The sequence below is a fragment of the Poecilia reticulata genome, linkage group LG7, assembly GCF_000633615.1.
Source record: "Poecilia reticulata strain Guanapo linkage group LG7, Guppy_female_1.0+MT, whole genome shotgun sequence".
NCBI classification, from domain to species: domain Eukaryota; kingdom Metazoa; phylum Chordata; class Actinopteri; order Cyprinodontiformes; family Poeciliidae; genus Poecilia; species Poecilia reticulata.
The window spans coordinates 15,811,125-15,826,318 of record NC_024337.1 but is presented as its reverse complement, the minus strand read 5'-3'; the positions used below and the strand labels follow the sequence as shown (position 1 = coordinate 15,826,318).

At 40.3% G+C, this 15,194-nt stretch overlaps 1 protein-coding gene across 1 annotated transcript in view; it reads left to right on the top strand.

Moving 5' to 3' along the window:
• Positions 1-11,903, top strand: part of plxna2 (plexin A2) — a 155,255-nt gene extending 143,352 nt beyond the window's left edge. The window contains exons 22-25 of the mRNA XM_008414720.2: positions 7,774-7,840; positions 8,049-8,195; positions 9,608-9,767; positions 11,773-11,903. Of these exons, the coding sequence (XP_008412942.1) occupies positions 7,774-7,840; positions 8,049-8,195; positions 9,608-9,767; positions 11,773-11,888 (490 nt within the window). The 3' untranslated portion in view covers positions 11,889-11,903. The remainder of the gene's footprint in view (positions 1-7,773; positions 7,841-8,048; positions 8,196-9,607; positions 9,768-11,772) is intronic.
• The last annotated feature ends 3,291 nt before the right edge of the window (positions 11,904-15,194 follow it).

Below are 15,194 nucleotides of genomic sequence, written 5' to 3'. Positions count from 1 at the left end.
AATCAACAATATGAGCAAATAGCTGCAAGGCAGAAACCATTGCTTGGGAACAGAGGGGGTGAATGAAAGCAGCGTAGCTTCAAACGACCCAGATAAAGTTATTCCACTTGACAGCAGGACCCCGCGTCACCTCGAAGTTTTCATTATCTCATCTCATTAGAAACACAGTGGTACATAATCCTCAGGTTTGTTCTATTGCTGCCTGGAGGGGCACATGTCCTACAGTTTTTACATATCTCCCATTTTATGTGAGGAATTTAAGGGATTACAGATTTGACACGGCTCTTTGCTGTTGTTGCCGTCTTTATCGCTTATTTAGAGCAAAGCCGAGTGCTGAGCCAGTGGACTGATGTGAGCGCGTTTAACCAGCACATGAACACACTCGTCTGTGATGATAATCAAACGGAAGGTGTCATCAGTTTGCTTGCATGTGGTGTGTTTTGTTTTCTTTTTGGTTATCATTTTTTTGAGTATGCCGGTGTTGTGAAATATTAATTTAAAACATTTTCAGTTATTTTGTACAAGTTCTTTTTTGTTTTTTTTTTCCTTTTTAATTACATTTGCACATATAAATTATCAAACAAAAGTTGACATCAGACAAAGGAATAATGGATATAAAATGATGATTTGAATTTATTGTAATCTAAGCCAACCTATGTGACATAAATATAGTGGTTACTTGTGTCATTCATGGTATCAAGCAATTGAAAAGGAATTTTGGGCAACTCTTCTTCACATAATTGCTTCATTTCACTCCAATTTGAGGTTTGTAAAGTAGTACTGAGATTTTATGCCCGTTGTCACAGCATCACAGGGTCTGAACTTTGATTAGGCCGTTCGACAGCTTCCTTTTCTGCTGAGTGTTTTAGTTTAAGTACCTGCTAGTAAAAACATATGGGGCTCAATTTACATTAAAGAGGAATTCAGTGAAATTGTATTCCAATGTTTCTATCGTTATGGCAAACTAAATAAATAAAAAATAATAGATTTCACAAACTAATAAGCTGCTTTTAGCCATGTTAGATGTATGTGCTTATAATGAGGGTAATGGTGAAAAATTACATCACATTGATGCTATAATTGAATTCAGTTTTATAGATGTTAGCCAAAATTTCTAGAATATATTGTCATTGAGAAAATTACAGAACAGAAAATGCCAGGGTTTCCTGTTTTTGTAATGTTGTTTTGAATTAAATTCTTAATATTAAACTGGTTCAATGAAGAGACCCATCAAACAGGATGTTTCTACATGTTTTTGTCCTGTTAAGGCAGCAGAAAATTACAACTAAAAAGAGGAAGATTATCTACCAAAACTCTGAATATTTAGTTGTAACTATTTTTTACATTTATGCCTGAAATGTAACTTTACTTCTTGTCTAAATAGCTCTACGCCTGCTAGCAGACCTGCTGCTCCATGAGAATTTATCTAAGCTTACTGACCACTGAAGGTCAATATAAATTTTAAAGTAAATATTGCATGAATTCCACATAAATACTGTGGCTTTTAAAATTCATGTTGTATTTATACTGAAATTACTAAATGCATATACTCTACTCAATAATTAAATTACTTGTGAAGGCAAATTGTGCTAAAACAAAGCCACCCCTTAGATTTCCATAGCAAAATTCTGGAAACCAAATATGTGGTACTTTGTGTTTGCCTAGCGCATAAAATTCAAATAAAATCCATTCAAATTTATGAGGCTAAAAACAAGGCACAATGTGAAACAGTTTATTTGCCAAGTATTGTATGTTTGCTTAGTTAAATTACCTTTCTTTCCTTCTGGAGGCTCAGAGTTTATCTGAGAATTACAAAATGGATGAATGAGCAGGATGAAAAACAAATCATTGGTTTTCAAGAAGTAATTAATTTAAGTAGTTACACAGAATTCGGCTTGACTTGCGTCACTGGCAGGGAGGTTTGTGTTTAAATGCCCTGGAGGAAAGTATTGGTTCTTACATGCCTACTCTTTTACCCATCCAACACATCAGACGAGTAGAAATACATCTGTAGCATTTGCTGTATCTTACATTTACACAGAAATGATATGAAAACCTCCAGTCCATTAAGTTAAATAGCATCCTTCCTACCTTCTCTGAAGTGTTTTTTTTTTTCAGGGAAGTGTGAGTTTCCTTTAGTATTTAAAGATTTCAAAGGCTTTCTGGGTGTTGAAAATAGATTTTTAGTTTATAAACACTACTATTTTTCTAAAAGCTTTTTGAAGGAGGCATCTAGGTTTTATGATTGATTTCCTCACTCTTTACTGCATTAAGGAGAATCGATGCAGCACCTGGCACCTTGTGATGTTTGGATTTTATTTAGTGGATCTGGATTTTATTTTCTCTGCTTATTCATAACATAATCCTCATTTCCACCCATGTCTTTTGTCACTGGCTTTTCTTTCTGCTTATCATTTAAAGTGCAAACTCTAAAAAAAAAAAAAAAAAAAAAAAATATACCGGAATAGTCGCTTCCTTTTTCTGTTAAGATCTTTTCCCCATTATCTCTATCATATTAACTTTTGCCATCCCTCACCCAGTTTCTTTGTCTTGCTCTTAATGTTCTTTAAATGGAACAACAGAACATTTCGTCTATCACCTTGAGACTCCTCAATCTTGTCTTATTTTTCTTCTCAGCATTTCCGTAATGAGATTTCCGCCCATGCAGAGCTTTGGTGTGCGGCATTATTCAGAGCATGAGTATTGTGTTTAGCATTAGTTTCATTGAGAGACATTTCAGTGGCTGCTAAAACATCCACCCATGCACCCACATAACCATTAGGAAATCCGAGATGGGGTCTGCTCTTAAACACTTTGTGGCATAATGAAATCCTGATGTTCATTAATGAAACTCAATTAAGAGAGAGAAGGAAGCAGAGGAAAATGAGGAGGACAAGAAGGAGAGGAGAAGGAGGAGAACAAAGTGCTTCTCCCTGCCGACATTCAAGAGAAGAGATATTAAGGGGGAGTCAGCACTGCCCCCGCACAAAAGGCTTTATTTGACTTCCTTCTTCGAGACTTGCTGAGCTTATTAAAATGCTTAATAGGTTCCATTAACTTCTAACACACGCAAGTCTCATAAAAGCAGGAATGGGAGGGGGTTGCACAGTAAGCATAGCAGTGAGGGGTGGGGGGTAAATCCTTGTAGAGGAAGGAGGGCGATTACAGAGGGATTTGGGGCATTGTCCAGAAAGATTCACAATAAATTAAGGCGTGTTCAGCATGAAAACACAGCCCAAGGCTCTAATGGCTCCTTCACATGTTTTCAAACTGAGACGCTTTGCTGTGCAGCACGTTATTGTGCATCATTCTGCTCTTGTGAATTCTTTAGATGTCTTTCTTTGTCCGGTCCCCGGACATCATCACCTGTGTGTGTTTATAAATGAAAATACAGTCCTGGTGAAATGTGTAGATTTTATTTGAATCCACACACAGTAAAAGTATAACTACAGAAGCACATGCTTGTCATGGCATATTTCTGGCTGAATGCATGACGACTCTGCTTAGAATAACAGATGGGGTTTAAATTGGTTGATATCTAGGCTTTTAAGGACAAACCTTTGGAAGCCCATTCAGGAAACCCAAATTGTTCCTTCTTAAACCAAGTTTTATTTGTGTTCACTTTCATCCCAGCTACATCCAAGCTGTATGCATCTGACCCAAACTATCACACTCATAAGAAAGGAAATTGTTTAGGAACGTCCCAGAAAACCACCAAGACTTAAGCATTCCAAATCTGGAAAGTCTTTAAACCCAGATTATGGTCCACAATGCGACATGTTTTCCTCAGCATGTGCTATTAAACCAAAGCCAGTGTAGCAAAATCAACAACTTTAACTCACTGAAATATGCAATTGCTTACATCAGGGGTGTCCAAAGTCGGACCTTGAGGGTCGGCATCCTGCATGTTTTAGTTCTCACTCCCTGGTTTTACACACCTGCATCAAATGATGGATCATTAAAAGGCCCAACGACATGCAGGATGCTGGCCCTCAAGGACCGACTTTGGACACTCCTGGCTTACATGGACAAGCCAAAATGTCTTCTAGAGAAAATTGTCATGTTCAGACAAACCCATAGTTGAACTGTTTAGACACAATGACAAGTAGTATGTTTGAAGATCTCTAAATTTAGGCTTTCAACCCCAAGATCATTGTACTGCATTGATTGATTTGTTTTCAAATGTTCTGAAAGCAAAGCAGAATAAAGGACTGCTGTCATCAAATTCTATAACTTCTCAAATCAACAGCTGGTTGGTGGAAATTTGCAAATGATGGTGGCTCATAATAATTCCACAATAATTCCAATCTCCCATCAAAACTCCTCTTGAAATCAATGTTTACCAATCACACATCCCATAAGATTTGCGCTTTACTCGTCCTGCATTTACAACAAGCTACTAACTGGAGCTGAGAGATTTTAAACAACAGCTACAACTAAGTGAAGTTACACTAATAAGCCTGCAAAGAGTAAAGTCAGAAGTCTTGAAGGATTTTAAACTGGTAACAGTTCAAAATGAAATCCGAGGTTTACTTTGGGCTTTGGCCTCTAATTAGTTATTTAGTTGGTTTAGATCAGGTTTGGACACGGGGTTTAGGCTGGGTCGGGTCAGAACCTTTAAGCCTAATCTAAAGTTTACCTCTACCTCTGCCCCACTGTGGTAAAGTAAAGCTCCTGCAAATAAATTAGTTCAAATGAACTCCACCCAGTAGAATGGTCAAATATCCAACCACAGATATACAAGAAGCTTCTAAATGCCAACAGAAAGCCAGTGGTTAAGGTGTAGTTTGCAAAAAAAGTTTTGAATTTCCCCAACAGATATCTCTGTTTATATTGAGTGAGTATAGAACCTGCATCTGTGCATCGAATTCCTGTTATTTTACTTTGACAAAATACGATTTTAAATAAATTTCCACAATAGTTAATTGATTGATATTGAGTAGAAGAGAGAAATATGTTTGCATCTTCCTCCCTATATGAGGAGTGTTTATTCTCCCATCCTGTATGTTAAACGGGTTGAACTTATCTACACCACCTCCCGTCAACCCTTGCCCAACCCCCTGCTGAAGCATCACACTTAATGGGCTTTCATCCAGTTCCTCTCTTAGCGAGATACCAATAGACTGGCCAGTGGACTCGTTCACAGGGGAGTAGCCTCCGGCTGTGGGAGACATCATCAAAGCTCAGACAGTCATGCATCATTCAAAACAAAATATAACCCCAGCTTTATAGTCGTGCAACTGAGAGGGGGGGGAAAAAATCCATGAGTTGAATTGTAAAATATGAAAATCCTTAATCTTTCCTGTTTTAATGAGAAACGGAGAATGACTGACACTCTTCCTCATCTCGGTGACTAAAGTGTTAGCTAGCGTGACCTCCCTGACTCAGACAATCCTTCTGGTGCTTTTGCCTCAGCTCCAGATTCCTGCTTATACACCTTAAACATGACTTAACGCAATTACCTCCAATAATAGTAGTAATCTCGCTTCAGGTGTAATCATCCCCAGCATTGTTGAGGGTGTGGAAGCCTCTAACTTGCCTTTAATACCTTGCTGCTTCGATTCACGGTAATCCGCAGGTCAGCCTGGGTCCTTCGCCATATCCACCAGAGTAATCACAGTAATTTATTGTTGCATAAAGGGAACTGTTTTAATGGATTGTCCCTGAAATTGGCTGCGATCACACACAGAGCTTTATGGCAGGGCTCACTTGCAACCAGGTAGCAATCATAAAGCGTCGCAGTCTTAAACACAGCAGATACACTTTATTGTGGTTGTTAGTTGTGCTATTCAGCATTCAAGCAAAGAGGAGAAATAGCAGTACTTTTAGTTCAGACTATGTTGTAGCACACAGTAGATAAACACTATTTTAATCTCAAGAAGTGTGGTATTTAATTTTATTTTCGCTTATATACACAAGAAACCTGCTCTTATAGTATCTCCCTTAGCTTGTTTCATACAAAGACAATCTAATACAAAGAGAGCATCTCCTGTGTAATTTACTTTTCAGGGCCTTTTTATTGCTATATAACTGTTTCTCCAAGGTTCCCATTTTTGCCATATAAATTCACTCCAGAAAAGATCTTTTTTTTTTCTAAGATTACTGTTCTTAAAGTACCAAGGTGTGTCTTATATGCTATAATATTATAAGATTATAAAACCCACAGTTGATGCTGATATGATGAATCAGTTTATTTTTCACAATTATCTTTTCCAACTTATGTCATAAAAATACCAAGATAATTTTTTGTGTTGGAACTTCAAACTGGAAAAGATCCGATTTTAAGTTAAAATAGTTATGTAAATTTGACTGACATGAATGAGGATGCTTCAATCAGCTTGCTTTAACACTGACCACATTATTTTTAGGCGCTCCATTCAGTTTAATTATGAGGCTGTTATGTAATTACAAATCGATTATGTCAGTTCCTCCGGGGAGAATCGTGTTATGGATTTTCTTTTAGTTTAGCATGTTCTGCAAATGGGGCTCCATGATGGAGCCCCATTTGCAGAACATTGCACTGTTGCCTTGCAGCAAGAAGGTTCTGGGTTCAAATCTCAACTCAGGAATTTGCAGGTTCTCCTCCATATGTGGGTTTTCTCCAGGTACTACGGCTTCCTACCAAAGTCCAAACAACTGGGTGCATGGAAGTCCCACATCCTCCATATAATATTTCTGTTTGCCGAGGTGACTGGATGAGAAACATCTGAACTTATGCATTCAAATGGTTTCTGGTCCTCAAAACGAAGTCATAAATTAACAAAAAGATAATAGTTGTTAATCAATCAGCGTTTCCTCATCTCGATGCAGTGAAAATCAAATTAAACGACACCTGCATCTCTACTTCACCCCAAGCTCAACCTAATATTGATGTCTTTTACTTGAACCTTGTGATGATTTATAACAACATCAAGATAAGGTGGTCATTATTGCCATTGTTGCAGGTAGTTAGACAGGGGAGCATTTTTTTACAAACTGAGTCAACAGCTCATTTTTGCTATTCTACTCTGTGTGAATATAACAAACCCTTTCATCTAAGCTTCGTGCTCATTAGTAGTTGTATTATTATTATTTTTTTATTATTTAACTCCTGTTCTCTTGTGATTCGTGATGCTGCTAATGAGGTAGATGTAGAGATATTTGTTTGGCATTTAGAGCAAAAAACGAGCAGAAATTATGAAAGGGTACAGAGTTGTGCTGCGTGGTAGAAATAGTCGGAGGTCAGTGCACTTTTGTGTTTTTTTTTTTGTTGTTTTTTTTTCTTGGCCAATCAAGCCCAGCAGCAGGCTGTAGCTCCATGTGTGATTGACTGGGAAGGGCAGTGGAGGCGGGGAGGAGGACGGGAGGAAATGAGAGGAGAAGAGATCGTTTTGGCTGCGATCAGGCGTTACCTGGCTGTGACAGCTCTCGTCTCTCTCAACAGCTGAGGCTTGTCACAGCTGCTGATGTCCCGCTGTGTTGAACCGCACATGAATAATCAACTGCACGCGTGCCTGCTCTGTCACGCACACACACACGCACACACACGCACTTATGTGCAGAGATGCCCCCTGTTTGCTCTGCTCTGTTCTCTCACTGTGACCACGGGGTTGTAGGCAGTATACAAGCAAAACCAAAAGCGGCTGCTCCATAGCCAAGATGTCAGGGAGATCTCCCTTAGGTTTTCTCACAACCTCATGAATTATGGAAGTCTGTTGTTTTCTGAAAGTTTTGACGTATTGAGAGAGAGACAACAATTACATTTTGTTTTGATTCTGCTTTATGTAATTTCAGAACAGAGTCGGTTGCTGAGAAGATGCTCACGAACTGGTTCGCCTTCCTCCTTCACAAATTCCTCAAGGTGAGTGCGCCAACAAATGTGCGGAGGTGTTTATAGATGCACATGCAAATCCATTCTTTGTATCTTTTTAATAAAGCCTCCAGATTAAAGATGCGATTATGCAGTTTTGTGTTTTCAGACTGGTGAGGTTTCTTTTTTTCACGCCGTGGTGCTCTGTCATGTGTGAACCTGTGGGTTTGTCTGCACGTGCGCGTTTGCGTGTTCACAGGAGTGTGCAGGGGAGCCGCTGTTCATGCTGTACTGCGCCATCAAGCAGCAGATGGAAAAGGGGCCCATTGACGCCATCACCGGAGAGGCCCGCTACTCCCTGAGCGAAGACAAGCTCATCCGCCAGCAGATCGAGTACAAAACCCTGGTACGTCACACACCAGCAGACACGGCAGAAGTTTGCACAAAGGCTTGCAGACGTGGACAAACATGATGCTGCCAAGCTGACACACACACACACACAGACTCAAGTGCTTCTTTTGTTTTAAGTAGAGGCCCACAGCTGACTGCATCAGGGTTTTTTACTTATTTCACATTTTCCATTTTTAAGATGACATTTATTTTGTTTATTTCAAAAGGGACAAAGCACATCTATATAATATGCCAGAGTTGACCATAAAGGGTAGTTTTAATCTGTAATCCCTCAATCAATATAAATACAATAAATTATAGGACAATACAGACAGAGATTGCTTATCATCATAAAAATGATGATAAGCATTTTTTTTAATCAGGTTACAAATTTTAAATGTAATTTAAATCTGCGTTAAATAAGCTTGATTGATTGTTCCCAAACTTTACGCATTGCAAGAAGCACATTTCTTCATCTGAAAATGGAGTTTAGCACATCCAGAAACCTGTCCAGACACGACTGTTGACCCAAAACTAACAAACAAAACACACAGAGCTTTAATCCACTGGTGACCGGAGCTGCASCAAACCACAACTGAGTTGAGAGAATCTATTGAATCTATTGACAACTATTTGTCATGTGCTGCACAAATCATCTTATACAGAGAAGCTGGTCAGTTTTTTCTGTGAAGTTGGATAGAACTAAAAGCAGGAAAATCCTGGACTAAACCTGTGTGAGATTTACCTCCTAATAATCCTAATYCAGACTTAAAACGAATAAAAAATCGTTGGCATGACTTAAAAGTTGGTTCCCATAGACACTTTCCATATAATCTGACTGAACTTGGGGTATTTGGGCAAAACTGCAATTCTAAAAAAAGATGCACTAAATAAAATACATCAAAATGTGTTATTCTTTAGCGTAAGAAGGTTCAAAGGGCATGAATGCCTTTGTAGAGCAGTGTAGCTGTGTTTCGYTGCACTACCTTGGGAGGAAAATTAAGCATTAGTCCCACAGGAAGCCATGTTGGTCCAACATCAGGGTAGGCGGTTATAGACTGAAACAAACCAAACAAACCTCTCCTCACGTTCTATCATGAACAGATAGAAAAAGGAAAGCTCTCACACAACCAGCATGTGACATGACAATGCTCTGATTGCTCTGACTGGGAATTTGGCTCATTATGTGCTAATGCCCCGGCAGTGCTGGAAATTGGTGTCCCGCCGAAGGTGTGAAATTAGATTTTGGGATGCCAGTAAGAGCGGAAATGGTTTCTCAAAGCTCCTGCTACGATCCAAGGAGACTCTAATGAGGGAAAAGCCACAAGCTGGACCCGCATCCAGTCAGGAACCAGCTTTTTCCTCCTCCCCTCTTGTGTTGTTTCACTCTCTCTCCCCCTCTCTGTTCTTCCCTTTCTCATAATCCAGATCCTAAACTGTGTAAACCCAGACAACGAAAACAGTCCAGAGATTCCCGTGAAGGTGTTGAACTGCGACACAATCACACAAGTGAAGGAGAAGATACTTGATGCGGTTTACAAGAACATGCCCTATTCTCAGCGGCCGCGGGCCGTCGACATGGACTTGGGTAAAGAGCCAAACACACGATTCAAAGACACACAGATCCATCTGACAGGTGTAGAGTCCTTCACACCTACAGATTCATGYATTAGTAAGAGAACACCCGAGCATGGTGGATAGATAATCAGTGCGATAAAGCTGTGCTCCAGCCTCCCAACCAGCCTCAGTGTGCTGCTTCGATGAAACTGACTGGCTGGCATGTTTTCCACACCTGCCGGCGCCAACAAGCCTCAAAAGATTTAAATAGAGAATTGCGTCTGATGATGCATGTTTTCAGGTAAGAGCTGACCGTCTGGCTCAGCCGCCACAAACTAAACTCCACTCCCACACAGTCTGCCACTGCCGTCCTCTGCTGTCCGTGCCTCGCCTCCCGTCAGTCTGTCCCTCACCATATTTTCTTTTAACTTCACATAAGTGTGCAGAAAAATAACCCCCCACCCCCAAGTCCCATGCTTATTTCAAATGAGCACGCATCTGTGTCTTTACAACACTCCCATCGGATAATTGCTTGAAAGTAATTGCATCTGTGTGAGACTCTCTGCAGGTGTACAATTCTCTTTAAAACACAGATTAGTGGATAGTTTGAGGCCATGTTGTGCCAGGCAGAGGCATCGTGTGGTCATCTGGACGAGACACGAAGCAATAACAACCCGGTCAACAAGGGGAAAATCAATGATCATTCCCAGTATGAGGCCTACATTGGTTATCCGCCTCTCTGTGACTAACCTTATTATCATTTTATTACTACACAATGATGCCTCAGTCACTGCCCTCCACCAGTGCTGCTCGGTGTTTTTACATATGGTTCCTTTTCTGCTTGCTTTTGAAAGGAAGTAATTTTCTCAGAGCTTCCTTTTCTCAATCTGATCTTCCTTTCTTCCCCGCAGTGATGACTCTGCTGCTGCTGCTGCATTTGTGACACTTGTACCAATTAAAGTGTGCAGGCTGCCTAAATATGCATCTTTCAAATGTTCTTGTGGAATGTTAAATTAAGATGCATATCAACCTCCGTCTGAGGACACGCAGGAATCTTGCAGATATCTGCTCATTTGTGTGCATGTGGAGCTGTGTCTCAACATTTTTCAACAAAATGATGTCTCCTTTTAAGTGGTTCTGTTCAGCCTTGTTTGAAACTTTGAGCCATCAGCTGATATTTTTATTATTTTATGGTCACGTTTTTGGTTGAACTGCCAGTGACCAAGATTTCTAATGAAATAGATGCGATTTCACACATCCTAATACTCCAAAATACTCTTGAAATTAACTAAACATACACAACATATATCCACTAAAATTCTAACATATGAGACCAAACTGGTTGGAGCAGAAACTTTATCAGAGTCCATATATCATGTTCGTGCTCCATCTGACTGAATGGAAATGATTCAGAATCCACATCTGAATTTTTCCAGTCACTTGTCCAACATGTTGTTGATGTAAGCAAACAAATCACCCCAAAAKTAGCTATTTTTTTGTGCCAGCTGTCATCGTTTAGCCATTTCCTGGCAACCACTATGATCATCCCACTATGACATCAGGTGAAGATCGATAAGCAGAAATACTACTTTTTTTTTCTTTCTTTTCTTTTTTTTTTGGCTAACTTTTTGGTCGGTGAGAGTTAGTTTTTTAGGGAGCTAAAAGCTTATTGGAAGGCAGAAGTTGTCTTCACCTGGAGCCAGCTGGAACAACGCCAGGAACATAAGTAGAGGCAAAGAGGTTGTCGGTCCCCTCTGCCTTGTAGAGCTGCGGCCAGAGGACGAGGGAGGAGAAGTGTTGTAGAGTTCACTTAATGTAGCAGAACTCGGAGAGAGTGAAACGGAGCCGTGAAGTTTGCTACCTGGAGCGGGAAATGTGTGTTTCACGAGCAAAAAAATCAGACTAAAAATCATATACACAGTACTTGGAGTTATTTTTTTCTATGACGGTAGGTCAGGACTGAGCCACATAAGAGCTGACTTTTTTATTTTCATGTTTCACTTACTACGTTTCTGCTTGTGTGTTTTCGTCATCAGAGTGGCGTCAGGGTCGAATGGCTCGTGTGGTGCTGCAGGATGAAGACATCACCACTAAGATTGAAAACGACTGGAAAAGACTCAACACACTCTTGCACTACCAGGTAAGCACTTAAATAAGTTTGGTGTTTTTTTTCCCCCTAATTGACTCTGAAACTTCTTTTTGTCAAGAAAAACCTAATTTGTGTCCAACTTTTGCTTTRGGTTTTATTATGGAAATTGTTCCGCCCACTCTAGCAAACTTTGATATTTCCTGCTCTTGACTTTAAGGCAGCCCAATTTTCAGTYTCTCATTTGCATGCTCATAGCTGGTACACTCCGAGTGACTCACGGAATAGCCACCTGTACAATTACTGTACAGGTGGCAGGAGAGGTGAATTCTCTGCATCACAGCTGACATTTCTCCCGCCTCCCTGGAACGATGAGGCGACAGGAGCGTCTCTTTCTCACTCCATCCCTGCACCAGTAACAATTTGTCCTCCTTTGGGGGCACGAGTTCGTCTCCCGCCCCCTGTTTAATAGACAGAAGAGTAGTGAGCTAAAGAGGGCAGCTGAGAACAAGAAGATATTTTTCAGTGGAGTTTACGGCAGACGAATGAAGGAAAGCTAAAGTGGAAGTTGGCAGATGCTCGAAAGAAAAGGAAATAAAGACGGAAACAGGCGAAGGAGATGGGAAGTTGGTCATCTCCACAGGTCATGAATCTTTTGCGGCGCCCGCTCAGCCATCCCTCATTACTTGGCCGAAGGATGCCATCTGTCAAAAGACTGCATGAGCTTTGATTCAAGGCTACCTGCGGAAGGAGCAGAGGCTGTGGCAGCTTTGGTTAGAATCGCAGATCAATACTGCGCAGCCTGGAGACGCCAGTAAAAAGGCATGAGGTGGCAAAACCGAAGCCCTCACAACAGGGAGCTGCTGTGAACTCCTGCCCCTCAGGAACGGTGGGAGKAACTTAGCAGATGTGGGAGTCATTAGAAGACAGGACACATCACAGTGTCCTTCACACAGGACTTGGCACCATGCAGGTTCTGTTGCCCCTTTGTCTTTTCACCCTCCTTTCTGCCGTTACTGTTACTTTTTTTGACTTTGGCCTCATTTACACTTTACTTCTTAAACATTTCACCTCACTGCAAATAGATCCAACACCGCTTCCTTTTCTCTCACACATTCACAACCCTTTTAGAGGGAAAACAGACCCTCTGATTTGAATGGAAGTCAMTGAAACTTMTGGGGTGCAAGAGCAGCAAGCTGTTGTGTTTTGTACATTTCATGCATTTTGGCAGACAAGGAAAACAATTCAATGAAGCCTTTCATGAAGATTATATACACTTATACTTATTATTATTATTATTAATTGTTGTTRTCATCATTAGTAGTTTATTTGGTGTTTATAAATGACATGTAAAGTTTAGGGAATGCTTAATTTTGACAAAGTAAAAATGTCTGCAAAACACTGAATAGCACAATAATAATCAGCATTCTGAAAATGTAATTAAGGTTTAATATAATTTCTACTATGAACTTTGGTCTCCTTGCTGCCACTTCAGCACAGAAAAACAAWCCTGAACCTGATGTGACTTACTTTTGTCTCCTTACATCAAACCATTTCTACACAACTCTGCTAATAAGAGACCAGAAACAACACCGAATGACGGCTTGTCGTAATTTCTAGGATATCTGAGCATTTTATTGCTTCAAACACCAAAGTTTCATTGAATCCTGTTAAAACCGTAGTGTCTGGCTTGAATGCAGGGGTKCAGTACCCAGACRTGTTGCATCTCTGCTGAACAGTGACKGTTCCCCCTCTAAGCACCTCGATTAGGTCTCTTCTGTGTTTCCTCTTGGTGAAGCAGCTCAGTGTGTTTGCTTCTACCACATAATGGGCTCCTCTGTTGTTGTTTTTTTGCACTTCTTTGCCTGGCAGTCTGTCTGCCATCGTTAGCCAAGGGAGACACTACAGAACACGCATGTGGCCACTTCACTTATTCCCTTGCTCAATAGCAGATCACAGGACTGCTATTGATCATGGATGTGAGGGTCCCTTCATAAAACCCACCGTAAGGCCCAACACCGCATCACTACAGGGAAGATAGAGACGGGCTGCAGAGCAAAATGGTGGCAGGAGGAAGAGAGGAAAAGGACAGTTGGTGCTGGACGAGATCAGAGTTGGAAGGAGATGTTTTTGCATCATTACTGTTTGGATGAGTTGGCAATAGCCCCCTTGTGCGAGCTTGTGTGTTTGTGTCACACACCATGGTGCCGAACTGGCAGCTGTGACAACACATGTGGCTCTGGATTAAAAAAAAAACAAAAAAAAAGAACACCAAAGGGGATCATCTCATTAAACCCAAGAGAGAGAGGGAAAGCTTAAAGAATATAATGGAAGAAGAGGTAAAATGGGAAATAGTGAAATATGCAGAGTGAGTCTGAGCATCACCCTGAGTATTTGCTAATTCTCCCATAGCTGAAACACAGGGACTAGACGAAGGCATTAAAATTCATAGGTCTCACAGCCACCTAGGAAATGCCATTGGCTGTTTACACTGTTACATTGGAAATAATGGTTTACACAGCCTGGATATGGAAATGCGCACCTTTCCACTACGCTAAAATGAAAAAGTTAAATGCACAAACTGAAAASGAGTTCACAATCTTTATTCATCACTTTTGTATTCATAGTCAGGGGACCAGACTCCTCTTCTACAACAGCTTCCTCTCTGTTTCTGTATTTGTTTCCTGCCTGGATAAAGATAGACGCATATTGAAGTTTTTCTCAAATATGCACACAATGTGTGTTCAGACTTGTAGCTCRTAYGTGTGTGGCAATCCTCGGATAAACAGCAGAGCTAAGATAAATAAATCTTCTTTCACTGGAATGCTGTCTTGAAACAATTTGACTTGCTGCGGTGGTAGCTGGGCAGTGAGCATGATGCCAAAAGATACTCACATCTGTATGAATAACATTAGATCAGCTTTGAAGAATTAATTCTCCTCTGTTTTAATTTAGATTTTAACCTTTGCTCTTACTGTGATGTGAGCAAACTGCCTTTTTCATTTAGCAAATTCTTGGAGATCAGAGCAGATTATTCTTATAGCTTTGTCAACTCACTTGGCGCCTGTCACCTTGTAAAATTCTATTTGTTTTGTACCTTTAAAATAACTTTTTACAACCTGCAAAGCAACTGACTAATACACAGAGGGCTAATGAATSAACAGATGATGAACACAAATCCAGGACTGGTGTGACTAAGAGTAATTAATTCTACAAAATAAAAATTAAGGTACAACAGAACACAAGAAAYCCAAGAAAAATCTAAAGCAGTTTTAAAAAAGACAAATCAGAGCAGAAGGGAAAATCCAAGCTTAGTCTGGAAAACCTCTTGTTAGAGGTTTTCACCTTTATGTATTTGTCTATKCAATATAA